This window comes from Mesoplodon bidens (assembly GCF_964165515.1).
Source record: "Mesoplodon bidens genome assembly, chromosome: 14".
Classification (NCBI taxonomy): Eukaryota; Metazoa; Chordata; class Mammalia; order Artiodactyla; family Ziphiidae; genus Mesoplodon; species Mesoplodon bidens.
Window position 1 is genome coordinate 24,218,474 of NC_138170.1, and position 13,483 is coordinate 24,231,956.

Below are 13,483 nucleotides of genomic sequence, written 5' to 3' on the forward strand. Positions count from 1 at the left end.
TTCCTTAAGGTTCTTGGCCCTTAAGAAGTGTTTAATTTCGTCCGGAGGAAGCAATGGTTAAAAGATTTTCAAAGCAAGTACGTGATGAGCTGCATGTGGCCTGTACCAACTGTCTGTCTCCTCCCGCTTCGGGCTGTGGAGTTTCTCTGATGGAAAGTGCCAGAAAGCATCCTCTGCCCAGCTTCTGTCACATTGGAATGTGTGCGGTCAGCCTGCCCAGCTCGGTGTGGGTTTGATTTCAAATGTTATTGTAAAACTAAAGAGAAACGGCAGACCCCTCCTGTGCCATGTTTCTCTCTGTCTCTTTCCTTACTTTTGTCGTTCATTTCCTCATCTTGGCGTATCTCAGAAGTATCAGGACTTTCATCCTGTAGATTTTTCAAGTCCTGTAAGCCCTGTGTGTGTTATCATATAAATAAATGTTCCATCTTCATCACAGACTTTGTGAGAGGGCTCCTGTGTCCGCCTTGCCACCGTTACACGCTTGGCTCCTCATGCGGTACCTGCACAGAGGAGTAGCCAGGAAGTGGGTGGGTGACGGATGGAACAGCGTGGACACGTCAGATCTGCACACAGACGCACAACAGATGCCACCGCCCCACCCCATCAAGAGCTGTGTGTGTCTCTTTGTGTGTGTGTGTGTGTGTGTGTGTGTGTGGACAGGCTCTTTGTTGGGGCTGGGAACCCTCTGGAAGGGTCTTTGAGTCCCTCATCGCTGGTCACTAGCACCTTGGGCAGTATTTATCATGGGAGCCCCGATAAATGCGCTGAGTACAGGTGGTGCCGAGGGTCAGCTCGTGGCCCAAGCCCATGCGAAAAGCCAGGGATTTGGAATCTTCACAGTGTCTGTGGTTAACTTTGGACCAGAATCTACAAAGAACTCCTCAGCTTTTCTCTTGAGCACAGGAAGGTGCTCTTTCCAAGATGACAGAGGATAACCCAAAAGGCCATGCTGTACGCCTGGAGCTCCACTGCCCTAAGCATTGGGAATCATGACGCTGACATCTCTCCATACTGAGCACGCACCCTCCTCCTGCCCCCCGGGGTGCTGGGCTGAGCAAGGGCCAGGAATTGGCCATCACGGGAGCCCGAATTTGTCATCAGTCAGAGCCACCCAGCCACTCCTGCCTCTTCCTCCCCTTTTCTCTCTGCCCTTTTGCTTCATAAAGAAACAGACTTGAGGGACTTCCCTGGTGGTCCAGTGGGTAAGACTCCACGCTCCCAACGCAGGGGGCCCGGGTTCGATCCCTGGTCAGGGACCTACAGCCTGCATACCACAGCTAAGAAGTCCGCATGCTGCAACTAAAGATCCTGCGTGTTGTAACTAAGACCCAGCGCAGCCAAAATAAATAAATAAATAAATAAATATTTTTTAAAAATTCCATGGTTTTTTTTTTAAAAAAAAAACAAAAGAAGAAAGGAAACCAACTTGAGTGTGAAAAGAGGACTTCTCAAAGGCGGGGCCTCACCAGTTCTGCTGCCCGTCCTCCCCGCCTGGAGTGTGTCCCCAGAAGCTGCAGGCTTCACACCCCTCCAAGGTCCCCCCCGGCCCCTCCAAGGTCTCCTCCAGCCCTTCCAAGGTCTCCTGCAGCCCCTCCAAGGTCTCTCCCTCCGACTTAAACTGTGAAGCCCATGCTCGCTGACTCTCCGATCCTCTTGCTGGCGTGCTTGGTCCACAGGGCTCGCTGCCTTCAATGTGCCGCAGGTACTAAAGGCTTATTTTCTATCTCTCTCTCCCCTTCTGAAAGGTATGCTCCCACGGGGCAGAGACATTTTCTATTTTGTTTCTGACGTGTAAGCAGTTCCTAGAACTGCGTCTGGTACATGTTAGGCGGCCAGTGTACACTCAGCAGGTGAATGAATGTGAACAACAGTTCTTAAGAGTCTTTTGTTAAGACTCTGGGAAGGACTGCGGTTCCCTGGCTCTCCCTGCGGCCTCGTGGCGATCTGGGCCCGGGTAGGACTGGGGCTGAGCCGTCCACACTGAGCTGCGGGTGCCTGTGGGGCAGCAGCGGGTCCAGGACGGTGACTTTCCTTCCAGCTGCAGTGAGAAGATGGTGTGATGTCTGCCGACCCTCCGAGCGCTCCAGTCTGGCCTGTGTTTTGGCCGAGGCTGACTGTAAACAGCAGCAGCAGACGCTCTTTACCAAGAGGGCTGCAGCTTGGAGGTCCCATCGGCCTGCCTGCGTCCTGCCCGCTCTGGCCCCTGTGGCCTCTCTGGGCTCGGGGTGGGGACAGCCAGTTACCTGCCGTGTCCCCCGTGCTGCGCTGTCCCTGTATCACAGGAGCGCACGCCCTACAGCGCCGAGTCCGGTCCTGCGGCAGGTGTCGTGAAGGCCGAGCCAGCTCCCCTGCGCCTGCAGCTCAGCTCGGACGAAGGGCAGCTCCTCTAGCAGGAGCAGCACAAAGGCCCCTGGACGGCGCCACTGAGCCCTGCCCGCCCCCAAGACTATGTGGGAGCGGGGCAGAGCCGGCCCACAAGCAGCCCGCCCCCGTGCATGGAGCCCCAGGCTCCCTCGGCTCAGCCACTGCTGGACGGAGGCGGGTGCCTCCAATGGTGCTGGGCTGCCTTTCTCAGCTCTCCCTGCAGTGCTAAGCGGGCTGGGCCGCCCACGGTGCGCAGGACCTGCTTTAATCTGCCGGGCAGGAGGTGGGAGCGTCTGCCTCTCTGCTCAGCAGGTCTCACAGCCTCCCAGGGTCAGCAGGCGGCAGCTCAGTGCCTGTGTGGGTGGCGAGGAATACCGTGCTCTTGAATTTACGTGGTATGTTAATCGTGTCCTCACGAACGTTTGGAAGCATTTCCTGCCATGCATAATAAATGATCAGAAACCGCTGGGTTCCTTTGAGCTATTCTCATGGGGGAAGGAACGGTGAAGCCAGGCCTTGGCATGGCAGCCAGCAGAAGGCAAGTGCAGCCTTGCTCACCTGCCCCATCAGCATGGGAGCGCTGCACGGCAGTGGGCCCTGGGCCGCGAGTGTAGCCAAGCCTGGCTGGCTGGAGTGGCCACCTCCCCTGCGTCTGCTTCCTGGCAGGTGCGCCACAGGAATGGGCACTGGCGCCCAGGGTCTACCCACTTTCACTCTAAAGTCGCACGGGAGCGTGAAGGGACTTCGTAGCCGGCTGGCTCTCTAGCACTCAGAATATGTTTGGAGCAAAGCTGCACCAGGAAGTTTCCGCCTTTCCGTCTTGTAACTGATGCTGCCATGTAATACCAAAAGATGGTATGTCGGGGAGTTCCCTGATGGTCCAGTGGTTAAGACACCACGCTTCCACTGCAGGGGGCACGGGGTCCGATCCCCGGTCAGGGAGCTAAGATCCCACATGCCACGCGGCGTGGCCAAAAAAAATTGTCCTCATCAGATTTATCGGCTAAGGTCTTTGTTTCCACAGAGCTCGCCTTTGTATACGTTATGTGTCATGTGATACGGACGAGTTTGGAGGACACGTCACATCTCGCTTTCTGACACCAACATGGAACCACGCATCAGACTTGCTGCTTCCAGGCACTCGTGTGAGCGACAGAGGGATGTCCCCTCGTTTAGGCTCACAAGATCCCTGGGAGAGAGGCACTTTAAGATGCCCATTTTGCACACGAGGAGACGGATGTGGCAGAGCCAGGCCCTTAAACATGTTGATGCACAGCCACCCCCAAACTCCTCCAGGGCCTGGGATCTGCTCTAACTCAGGTCTCCCTTCTGGCCCTCAGAGCTGGACTCCTAAGGAAACTTATTTTGTTTTAAACCTGGATATTTACAAATACCTTATTTTCCCCTTACCTTCCTGTATTACTTTTTTTTTTTTTTTGGTAGCATTGAAACAATGATGTTTTAAAAAGTATTTAAAGGTAATGTGGTGGTTAGTGTGGGCTGAAATAAGGGCCTAAAAGGAACCTTCCTGAAAAAAGGACAGATGCTGATGGGAAGCCTTTGCTTTCCTTCCTGACACCCAGGCCTTCTTCCAAGGTGGTTGGAGATCCTAGTGCAAGGCCCCTCTTACCCCATAAAGCAGGTTCTGGTGAGTGGACTTCCCGCAGGAGGCCGGGTGGAACTTGTCAGACATATGACTGGCTAAGCATCCGTGGATCGAGGCCAGAGCAGTCCTGGGGCTGGGGGGAGTCCCTCATCCCCCGCGGGGAGCACCTGGGCATGCACACCACTGAATAGACCCCTCCAGGGACTCCGTCACACTCTTCTTTGGTAACCACTGTCCACAGTGTGACTAGGAGCTTCTCCCAGTCAGCCTGCAGTTTGGGCGTGTCTTCCCAGAAAGTGGAAAAATGAGCAATTCTTCTCTAAACTGGGTAAATGCAAACACAGGTCTGGACCCTCCCAGCCTAATGGTCAACGACACACCTTTCCTTTTCCTTCCACACTAAACAGAGAAGGATCAGGGCTCTGTTGGGGGCCCCCCTCTCTCCGGTGTGGGTGATGGTGAAGAGCTAAGAGCCGGCCCCCTCTTACCAGCCCCATGACATCCTGGAGCTGACTTGCCTCTTAACTTTTCTCACTTAAAAAGTGGTAGTTATGACTCCTACTTCAAAGGGTTCCTGTGAGCAGTAATCAGGTTACCTGGCGTGCGTGGCTCGGGGTAGCAGCTAGATAAGCGGTCGCATTGTTCTCAGGAGCAGCGTGAGTGGCGGGTGTGCGCTGGGCTTGGGAGGCAGACAGCCTAGCACCCTCACCACCTCTGGGACCCGGGCGAGTTACTGAACTGCACCGTGCCTCAGCTTCCTGCCTGCAGAGCATCAGTAACAAAGGCCAGCCTCATAGGGCTGCTGTGAGGATCCAGTGGGTTGTAAGGGGTGCAGCCCAGGTGCTCAGGAGAAAGCGGCCGGTCCTGACAAAGAAGGGGTGACAGTGACTGTGAGTCAGGATAAAGGGGGTCCTTTGGAAGCAGAGCAGGGGAGACAGGGTGTCACACAAGGGTTAGACTTTTCTGATCTGGCTTCCATCCGATGCGATATAGAGCGGGCCGTGTGCAAGTGCCAGGCTGGGACGTCCTCACTGCACCCATCTGACCTGTATTTCTGGTGGAGAGGTGGGCTCCTTATTGGCCATCTTCTACACTTAGAAGCGTCTGCCTTTTCTAGGACCACGTCCAGGCTCCTGGAACACTTGTTTGCCTTAGCATCCTCTACGAATCTTCTCCCTAGAAGCTTCTCCAGTAAGAGACAAAAAGCTCCTTACATACCACCAGTTTTAGCCTCTTGGTGTTCCTGGGAAATGCGGGAGGATGGATTTGATGACCTCTGGTGGGTGAGCCAGGGCTGAGCGGAGAGCCTGTTCCGCACGTGGCTGGGCGCCCTGCTGCCCCGGGATGAGGGGAGGCTCGGGCTCTGAAGCTGGCTGCTGCTCCCCTTGACCTCCTACCTCACCTTTCCATACTTGTCAGAAAAACTGTGATTTTCGTTGTGAACCGGGCGTTACAGAGCACCCCTCCCCCTGCGGGTGGGTGGGAAGCAAAGCCCAGCACCGGCCCGGGATCTGCCGCCAGGACCTGTGGGGCACGTGAGGCCACCGGGGCAGGGACAGGACAGTGGGGCGGGGCAGCCCCCAGGGACCTGCGACGACGGTGCGTGGGGAGCAGGGGCTCCTGGGCGGGGAACCTGGCTGGCGGCCCTCGCGCTCCCGCGCGGGAACCTAACACGGACACAGGGCCGGCTTGGAGGTCGTCCTGGGTCGGGCCATCCCGCGTGGGGGGTGAGGTCCGCAAGGCCGGAGCGAACACAGCCCGCCCCGCCCGTCTCCGCCTCGCCTCCTGCGTGGGCGGCCTGCCTTGCGCCGCTCCTGGATCTGCGTGTCCCCTCCGCCCTCCGGCTGGCGCCCACGCGGGACCAGGCGCCTCTTCGTGGAGCCGATGCGCCATCCCCTTGGTCGGGGGCGGGAGCGCAGGCGGGCGCCCGCCGTCAGGCCGCTCAGGGACGTCTCCGTGCTCCTCCGTGTGGAGGCTCCGAGGGGCCCTCGTGGGGAGGAGCTGAGCCCGGACTGCCCGGGCCGCCAGGGTCTGAGGCCGCCCCTCCCCCCACCCCAGAGACTGCGGCACGAGGACGCCTGAGAGGCTTCTCCCGCTGCGTCTCCACCAGCGCGCACACTGACCGGAAACGCGGAGATGGCGGTGGACACAGACCAGAAAGCGGCCACCGCCAAGACAGACCGGAAACGGGGAGCTTGCTGTCGACACAGAGCGTTGTGAAGCCGTGTCGGCCGGAATGCGGCAGGCGTTCTCTGGTCCTGTGGGAACTTTGAGAAGCCGGTGCCCAGGGACACAGCGGTGTTGTTGGGAGCTGCCGGCACTTTGACGCCCGCGGGCCTCAGTGGACTTGGGATCGGGCCGGGCCCTAAGGGCGCGTACCGAGTAGTGGTGGCCCTTTTCGTGTCACGGAATGAAGGCGACCGTGTCCCCGCCAGCAGTGTCCCCGGGAACCCTCGTCAGCGTGAGCCCGAGCCCGGCCACGTGCGGACTGTCCAGTGTGAGTGCACCCGCTGTCCGGCACAGTTATCTTCACTCCCAGCATTTCCACGAATGTGGGCCGTAAACAGCCCCCAGAATACCAGGAACATGGGTAAATCTGCCGCCAAGAGAGTGGAGCAGAAACTTGAGAAGACAGCCTTTGCCCGAGTTGGGAACAGGAAAAATAAAGAAGGTGAAGAAGAAAAAGAAAGATACATCTGCACTTTAAGCCTCCTTAATCTCGCTGAAACATGAAACTCAGCTAAAGGCAGCTTCTCCCCTCGTGGTCACATCACAGGGCAGCCCTTGGTGGGTCCTCAGCCCGCCTGTGTGGGGACACATTGTGCGCTTGTCTCAGTCGCATGTTTCTGTGACCTTCTGGGTGGGGGATGTTTTACTCCCTGCAGCACAGAGCCTGGTGCGGGACCTGGTGCAGCGTGCTGTTCCATAAATTCTCGGAGAAGCGAGCGTCCAAACACGAGGAAGGAAGAAACCATCAGAACGAAAGGGTTGAAGAAAGAGGCAGGATCCAAGGGTAGCTTTTAATAAGAAAAAGGGAAGAAGGAACTTGAAATTTAACCAACAATAAAAGTGAAACCCAGGGACCTCCCAGCTGGAGTGTGATACAGGGACAGCTTCATTACAGGTGAAATTTGTAAACTGGGAGACAAACAGGGACATTCTGGTTAAATACATTGTTAACACGTGCCTTTTCAGGTAATTGTAAATCTGAGAGTGTCCGTGTTAGAAGGAAAGTATGCGTGTGACAACCTCCACGGCGATGTCAGGGTAAACGCTTTGGCTTGAAAACCGCTTATGAGCACAGAAATTGTAAACTGCACCTCACATCCCTCGGATTAGTCAGGATACAGGCCAAGCTGTTGATGAGAAGATCCCGAAACATGGCGGCTCAATCAGGATAAAGTTTCCTTTTTTCACGTGACATCCAGGCTCTGCTCCACAGCATCCTCTGAGGACCCGGGGCCTTCCCTCCTTTGCTTGGAGTGTAATCTTGGTGGAAAAAGCTGCCCCCGCCCGCCCCCACCATGCTGTTCAAGCCACAGGAGCGGAGGGACAGGAATTGGACTTTTCTTCTAAATGGCGTTACAGGGGACTTCCCTGGCGGTCCAGTGGTGGGGACTTTGCCTTCCAACGCGAGGGGTTCGGGTTGGAATCCCTAGTCGGGGAGCTAAGCTCCCACATGCCTCACGGCCAGAAAACCAAAACATAAAAAAAGGAGAAGCAACGTTGTAACAAATTTGATAAAGACTTAAAAAAATAATGTCATTACCAAACACAGTGACGCGGGCTAGAATTGGCACAAGTCCCTCTCGCTTGCCTCCACTGACTGGAATTTTGACGTGTGGCCAAGCCTCCTTGCGAGCAAGGCTGGGAGGTGAGGTTCTTAGCTGGTGAGCTTGGCCCCAGTTGAAACTTGGAATGTTCTCCCCAACAGGAGGATCAGGTGGACTCGGGGCACAACTGGCTGTCTCTGCTGCCTTCTCAGATCCCGTGACGCTTGGTTGGTTGGCGCTGGGCACTCTCCCCCTGGGGCCCGCTCACGCTCCAGGGACCTCACCGGGCTGTGTCTCCCCAGGAGGCCAGGCCCTGGGTCTCCATCTCCAAGCCTCCGCTCAGCCTGGCTCCTCTTTGAATGATCACTGGGATTTCCAGTCATCTGGGCCCGGCCGGTGTTAACAACAGGATTTAGAGCTGCACAGATCCTGGACCTCCCGTCCTGGGAAAAGTCCTTCCAGCCCGAGGCCCTCAGCCAGGCCCTAGTCCGGGGATTGGCTTGGCAGCCCACAGGGTTATCCGTTCGGTCGGTGTTTTGAGCGTGTGGTCTGTACTGGGCCAGGGTCAGGGATGCAACAGCAAACGAAAGCAGGTGGTGTCTGTCCTGGGGGCAGATAGTCCCGGGGCCTCCACTGGTAACACGTGCCGCCCGGGGAGCAGCGTGGGAGGAGAACCGGTGCGTCCGTCGGGTCTAAAGGCCGAGTGAGTTCCTTGTCCACACTCTTCACCCCAACTTGCTGGGGGGTTGGGCAGTGAGACCCGGCCCCGGGCAGCGCTCTCGGGAGCCTCGTGGGCAGCCTGGTGCAAGCAGGGCATCTGTAAAGCCCGCCTACGCGTCGATCCCAGTGAAAGACAAAACTGGGGCTGCTGTGCTCACGTGAGATCCCCTAGCTCCTCTACGTCCCAGTCGTGAGCCCTGAGATTGACGGTATCTGTCTTCATTATCACGAACGCCCCGCGGGGTGGCTGTGTTAATTATCCTCTAGGCATCCCAGTTGCACTTTCCTTTCATTTCCCTTTTATTGTACTTTGTTTCCTGAATGTCTCAAGCCTCCCGCGGGGGGCTCCATGGCAGTGTTCGACTGGGCGGTTCCTCCGAGGGGAGTGCGCGGTGAGACCTTAGAGGGACCGGCTGCAGAGACCCCGTGGACGTCCTCAGCCTGGGCCAGGGGCTGCTCTCAGGGGTCCTCTGGCTGCTGCCGTGACGTCTGTGGAGTCTTCCCCTGTCAGAGCGTCCGCCTGCCCTGGGCCCTCATCGTGCACTAATCTGCTCCTGTCATCAAGGTCTCTGAAGATGAGAGGCTGGAGGTGCCGAGAGCCACCCGCTCTGAGCGGTGCCGGGCTGAGAGGTCGGTCCAGGGGCAGCTGCCCCTCTAGCAGCGTCTCTTATTCTTCACTCCCAGGAGTGCAGCCCGAGTGTTAAAGAGGCTTCCGCCCTCTCCGTTTGCTCCAAAAGAGGCTGGTCTTGGCGGTCTGGGGCGGGGGTTAGTGAGGGGTGTCTCCCGCGCTGCCTGTCCTGCCCCCGCCTTCGCGCTCTCTCGCCGCCTGTCCTGCCCCCGCCTTCGCGCTCTCTCGCCGCCTCCTGGTCCGCCGGCGGGAGCCTCGGCTGGCGCGGCCGGAGCCGGTGAGGTTGCCCGCTGGCTCCCGCCCCACGCTCTGACCTCGGGGTCAGGGCGGCTGCCTGAGGCTGTGGCAGAGGCCCGCTCCTGCCCCCGCCCGGGAGGGGACTGGCTCCTCTCCTCCGCTCAGCCCAGGCTCGGGTCGGCTTTTCCCAGATGCAAAGGCACGCGGCTCCCAGCGGTTGCCGGGACACATCTGTCGTTGGCCGCTCTCCCACCCCCTCTCCTCAGCGTGTCTCAGGAGCGCCTGGGGCGGCCTGTTCTGGAGCCCCTGGTTTAGCGGGGGCACCACGGTGGGCGGAGGGAGCCCTGTGGACCCCAGGAGGTGGGGGAGCGCGGGGCCCAGGGCCGAGGCGGGAGAGGGGAGGGCCGGGCTGTGGGGTGGAAGCCGGGCGCGCGGGTGCCCGGAGGGCCCTCGGCCGCGGGGGCAGCCGCACTTGCGGCTGAGGGAAAGACGGGAGGGGGGGCAGCAGAGGCGCGCCCTCGGCGGCGGGGGTGAGGCGCGCAGGGTCAGGCAGGGGTGTGGAGCCTGCAGTTGGGTTGACCCGAGTCACCTCGTGGGAGGGAAGTTGGAAGCTGGAAGCGCAGAACTTTGAGGTCACAGCCAGCCTAGAGGCTGGTAGAGGCCGGCCCGGGAGGCCGGGGCCCGCACACGGACCGGCTGGGGGGCCGTGCCCGCTCTGCAGAATCGGCGGAGGACAAAGCCCCCCTGAAGTTCCGGGGTGCGGGCCACACGGGCCGGAGCCGGGCGGCACCTCGGTGCCTCTCCGCTGACCCTCCGTGTGTGCCCGCGGCCTCTGTGTCGGGGCTGATGGGGTGGTGGGTAGGCCCGAGTGGAAATTCGGCGTCCCCTGCACAGGACGGTGTGGAGGGGCCTGGGAGGGCGTGGTGGGCGCGGGCCCGCAGGGGAGGGTGGGTCCGGCCCTTCTGCTTGCGTTTATCCCCCGGTGGGGAGGATTCCCAGCTGGCCTCCATCTGTGGCTGTGAGAGAGCGGCTCTCAAGCATGGCCCTTGGCGGGGGGGGGGATGTGAAAGGATGGGGGGGGGGATGTGAAAGGATGGGGGAGGTGCGCTCGCAGAGCCCACACTCCCGGGCAGCAGGAGGTCCCCCAACCCCTCTCACCTTGATGGGTGTCCCAGCTTCTCCAGGGTCACCGGTGAAACACGCCCATTGCGAAAATAAAGGCTTCTAGTTGTGAGAGACTGAAAGTTCACGTAGAACGAGGAAGCTCCTTTCTTTTGGGAAATTTAACCTCAGGGGCGGGGCGGGGTTTCGACGGACACTCAGCCAGGAGCTCTGGGTGGGCCCGTCCTGAGCACCCACCTCCCAGTATGACAACCAGAAATGTCTCCAGGTGTTGCCAGATGGGGGGCGGTGGGGGGGGGGACCAAGTGTCCTGATGGAGCGCAGCCATCAGGGCTTGCTGCCCTCTGGCCGTGGAGTCGCGTGGCTCCCTTTCTCTCCTGGCCATCGCTCTCCCTGAGCTCGCCCATCGTGCCCCCAGCGCAGAGCTGGCTGTGGCTTTTCCCACTTGGGTTCTTCCAGGAAAGCCCTCTGTTGCTGCTGTGGCCCTGGCTGGTGGTGGCCGAGTGTCCCTCTGCCGCACGTTCTCTCCCCACTGCCGTCCCGGGTGTTGCGGAGGCATGGGCGCAGAGACCGGCCTGCGCGCCGTCGCGTCTCCTCGGAGAGCCTCTTGTATGCAGCGGCTTCGGGCTTCGTGCCTCTGTGTAGGTGGATTCAAGCACCAGAGGGATCCCTGGCAAGGCAGCCCTGGGGAGGAAACACGTCCTCTGTTGGGGAGCTGTTGGGTGTGGACACAGGGACGAGGTGAGGCTCCGTGTGCTTTTCCTGGCGGGCAGCTTACCTTTGGCAAGGCTGCTCAGCTGAGCGGAGATTGGCTGCCGCAGAGAAGGGGGAGGGAAACCCGCACCCCTTGTTGCTGAAGAGCAGGGGTCCCCGGGCTCTGCTTGTGGCCGGAGGGCAGGTCAGACAGGGGGGCGGGTTGGCTGACCTTCGACAGGAGGGTGGGAGCATCCCATGACCTGAAGAGGATCCTGTCTCAGGCTCTTGAAATTGTACTTGTGGACGAGGCTGCCGTGGCCTCAGGAAGCTGGGAGCCGTGGCGGACGGGGGGCAGGGGTCCGTGATGGCCGGAACCCCTCGTTAGAGCTCCCAGCCCTGGGGGTCCCTTGTGGACCTCGAGCCCGGGCCCCTGGCCGTGAGGCAGTGACATGGGAGGGTGCAGCACGGTCCTGCAAGTCTGTCTCCTCAGCTCGAAAAGCCCCTGGACGCATGTTGAGTTGCCGTGGAGGTTCAGGGAAGGGATGCTGTGGGGTGGTAGTTGTCGGAAATCTGGCGGATAGAAATAGCACCCAGGGTGTGACAGGTTAGCACAGAGTAGTGAGTAAAACTTTCTGGAGCCAGAGCCTGGGTGGGGGGATTCCATCTCCTTCCGGCGAGGGGTCCCGTCTCTCTCTGCGCCTCGAATGAAGGTCTCCCAGCACCCTCCTCAGCGTCCTTCCAACGCGGAGCGTGGCAGCCCGCGTGGAGGCCTGGGGCCTGTCGCAGGACCCTCTGCAGACCCCTGTCCCGCAGGGCCTGGCCCCGTGTTCCTGGAGGGGGGTGCTGCTCCATTGGGGTATCTCCCCAACCTGGGCTTTCAGACTTGGGGGCCCCTCAAGCCAGGTGCCAGGCGGGCCGGGTGGGCAGCTGCTGAGTAACCGCTGTGTTCTGCTTCCAGAGCCTTCCCCAGCCGTCCCCCAGCAAAGCCCTGCACAGCTGCGAGGGGAAGGAGCCCGGGGACCTCAGGCTCAGCGAGGGGGACGTCATGGTCTTGCGGCACCGGGTGGACGAGCGCTGGTACCACGGCCTCCTGCCCGCCAGCCATGTCCAGGGCATGCGGCCCCTGCCCCAGGCCCCGCCCCAGGGCAAAGCACTCTATGATTTCGAGATGAAGGACAGAGACCAGGACAAGGACTGTCTGACCTTCGGCAAGGTAAGGTGGGTTCCAACGCGCCGTTCTCCCACTGCAGCCCCCGCAGGGAGCCTGGGCGTAGAGTGTGGCCGGTGTGAATCCCGGCCCTCCCTGTGCCTCCCCACGGGGAGAGCAGTGGTTTCTCCTTCCTGAGGGTCTGCCGGGTGGAAGGAGAGGGCACCCAGCCTCACAGGCGCCTGCAGGTAACGGGAGCAGAACCCTCGTTACCTGAGTCACTGTGTGTCCAGGGCTCATGGGCCCTGGGTGGGGGCTTGATGGGGAGACTGTGGCAGAGACCCCTGTTGGGTCCTGGGAGTGGGAGCCGGGCCCAGAGGCCAGCCCGTCACACCCTCTTGGAGAGCACAGGAGGTGGGTGCGTGTGCTTGGGCCACTTGAGGTGGCCAGTGAGGCCACGGGACCCGCTTAGTGACAAACCAGTAGTATTTCCTGTGCGCTCGTCCTGGGGTGTGGGTGAGATGTGGAGGGGCCTGGTTTCTGGCCTGCCGGCCTCGGGGGTGCAGTGTGGAGAGGACAGAGGTGGTGGCCTCAGGCCTCGTGAATGTGCCTCCTTCCTGGCTTCCTCACCTCCTCCCACCCCAGGGCTGGGAGGGCAGGGGCGCCTGGAGCTCTGGAATACCTGCTTCTCCCCATGGCAGTAACGAGTTACGTCATCGATTGATTAATTACCTTCATGACTGCCCGCCCGGGTCCCCAGGGAGAGGTGGGAGCCTGTCTTCCCGATGTTGAAGCTGTTGTAGGAAGGGGAACCCCTTCCAGGGCCCGAGAGTGGACGCCTGTCTAACACTCGGAAATGAACTGTCCGAGGAGACACACGTGCTGACGAAGCAGGAGACTTCACGGGGAAGGGGCGCCCGGGAGGAGGGCAGCAGGTGAGGGGCCCAGGAGGACTGCTCTGCCATGTGGCTCTCAGTCTCAGGTTCCGTGGTGATCGGGTTTGTTCCCAGGTTGTCTTTGGCCGGCCATCTTTCTCGGCCTGTATTTGGTCTGAGTCAGGGCCCTTCCTGGTGGCACACACATCTCTCAGCCAAGATGGATTCCAGCGTGAGGGCTTCTGGGAGGTTGGCAGAGCTTATTCTGGGCTGGCGGCGCCTCCCTCCCAAATCCTTCCAGCTGGCGGTAGC

General features: G+C 60.1%; 1 protein-coding gene across 1 annotated transcript in view; it reads left to right on the forward strand.

Annotated features, from left to right (window-relative positions):
- The window catches only part of SH3RF3 (SH3 domain containing ring finger 3), a 211,567-nt gene that overhangs the window by 86,283 nt on the left and 111,801 nt on the right, over positions 1-13,483 (forward strand). Inside the window, exon 2 of the mRNA XM_081253776.1 lies at positions 12,108-12,362. Coding sequence (XP_081109902.1) covers positions 12,108-12,362 — 255 coding nt within the window. The remainder of the gene's footprint in view (positions 1-12,107; positions 12,363-13,483) is intronic.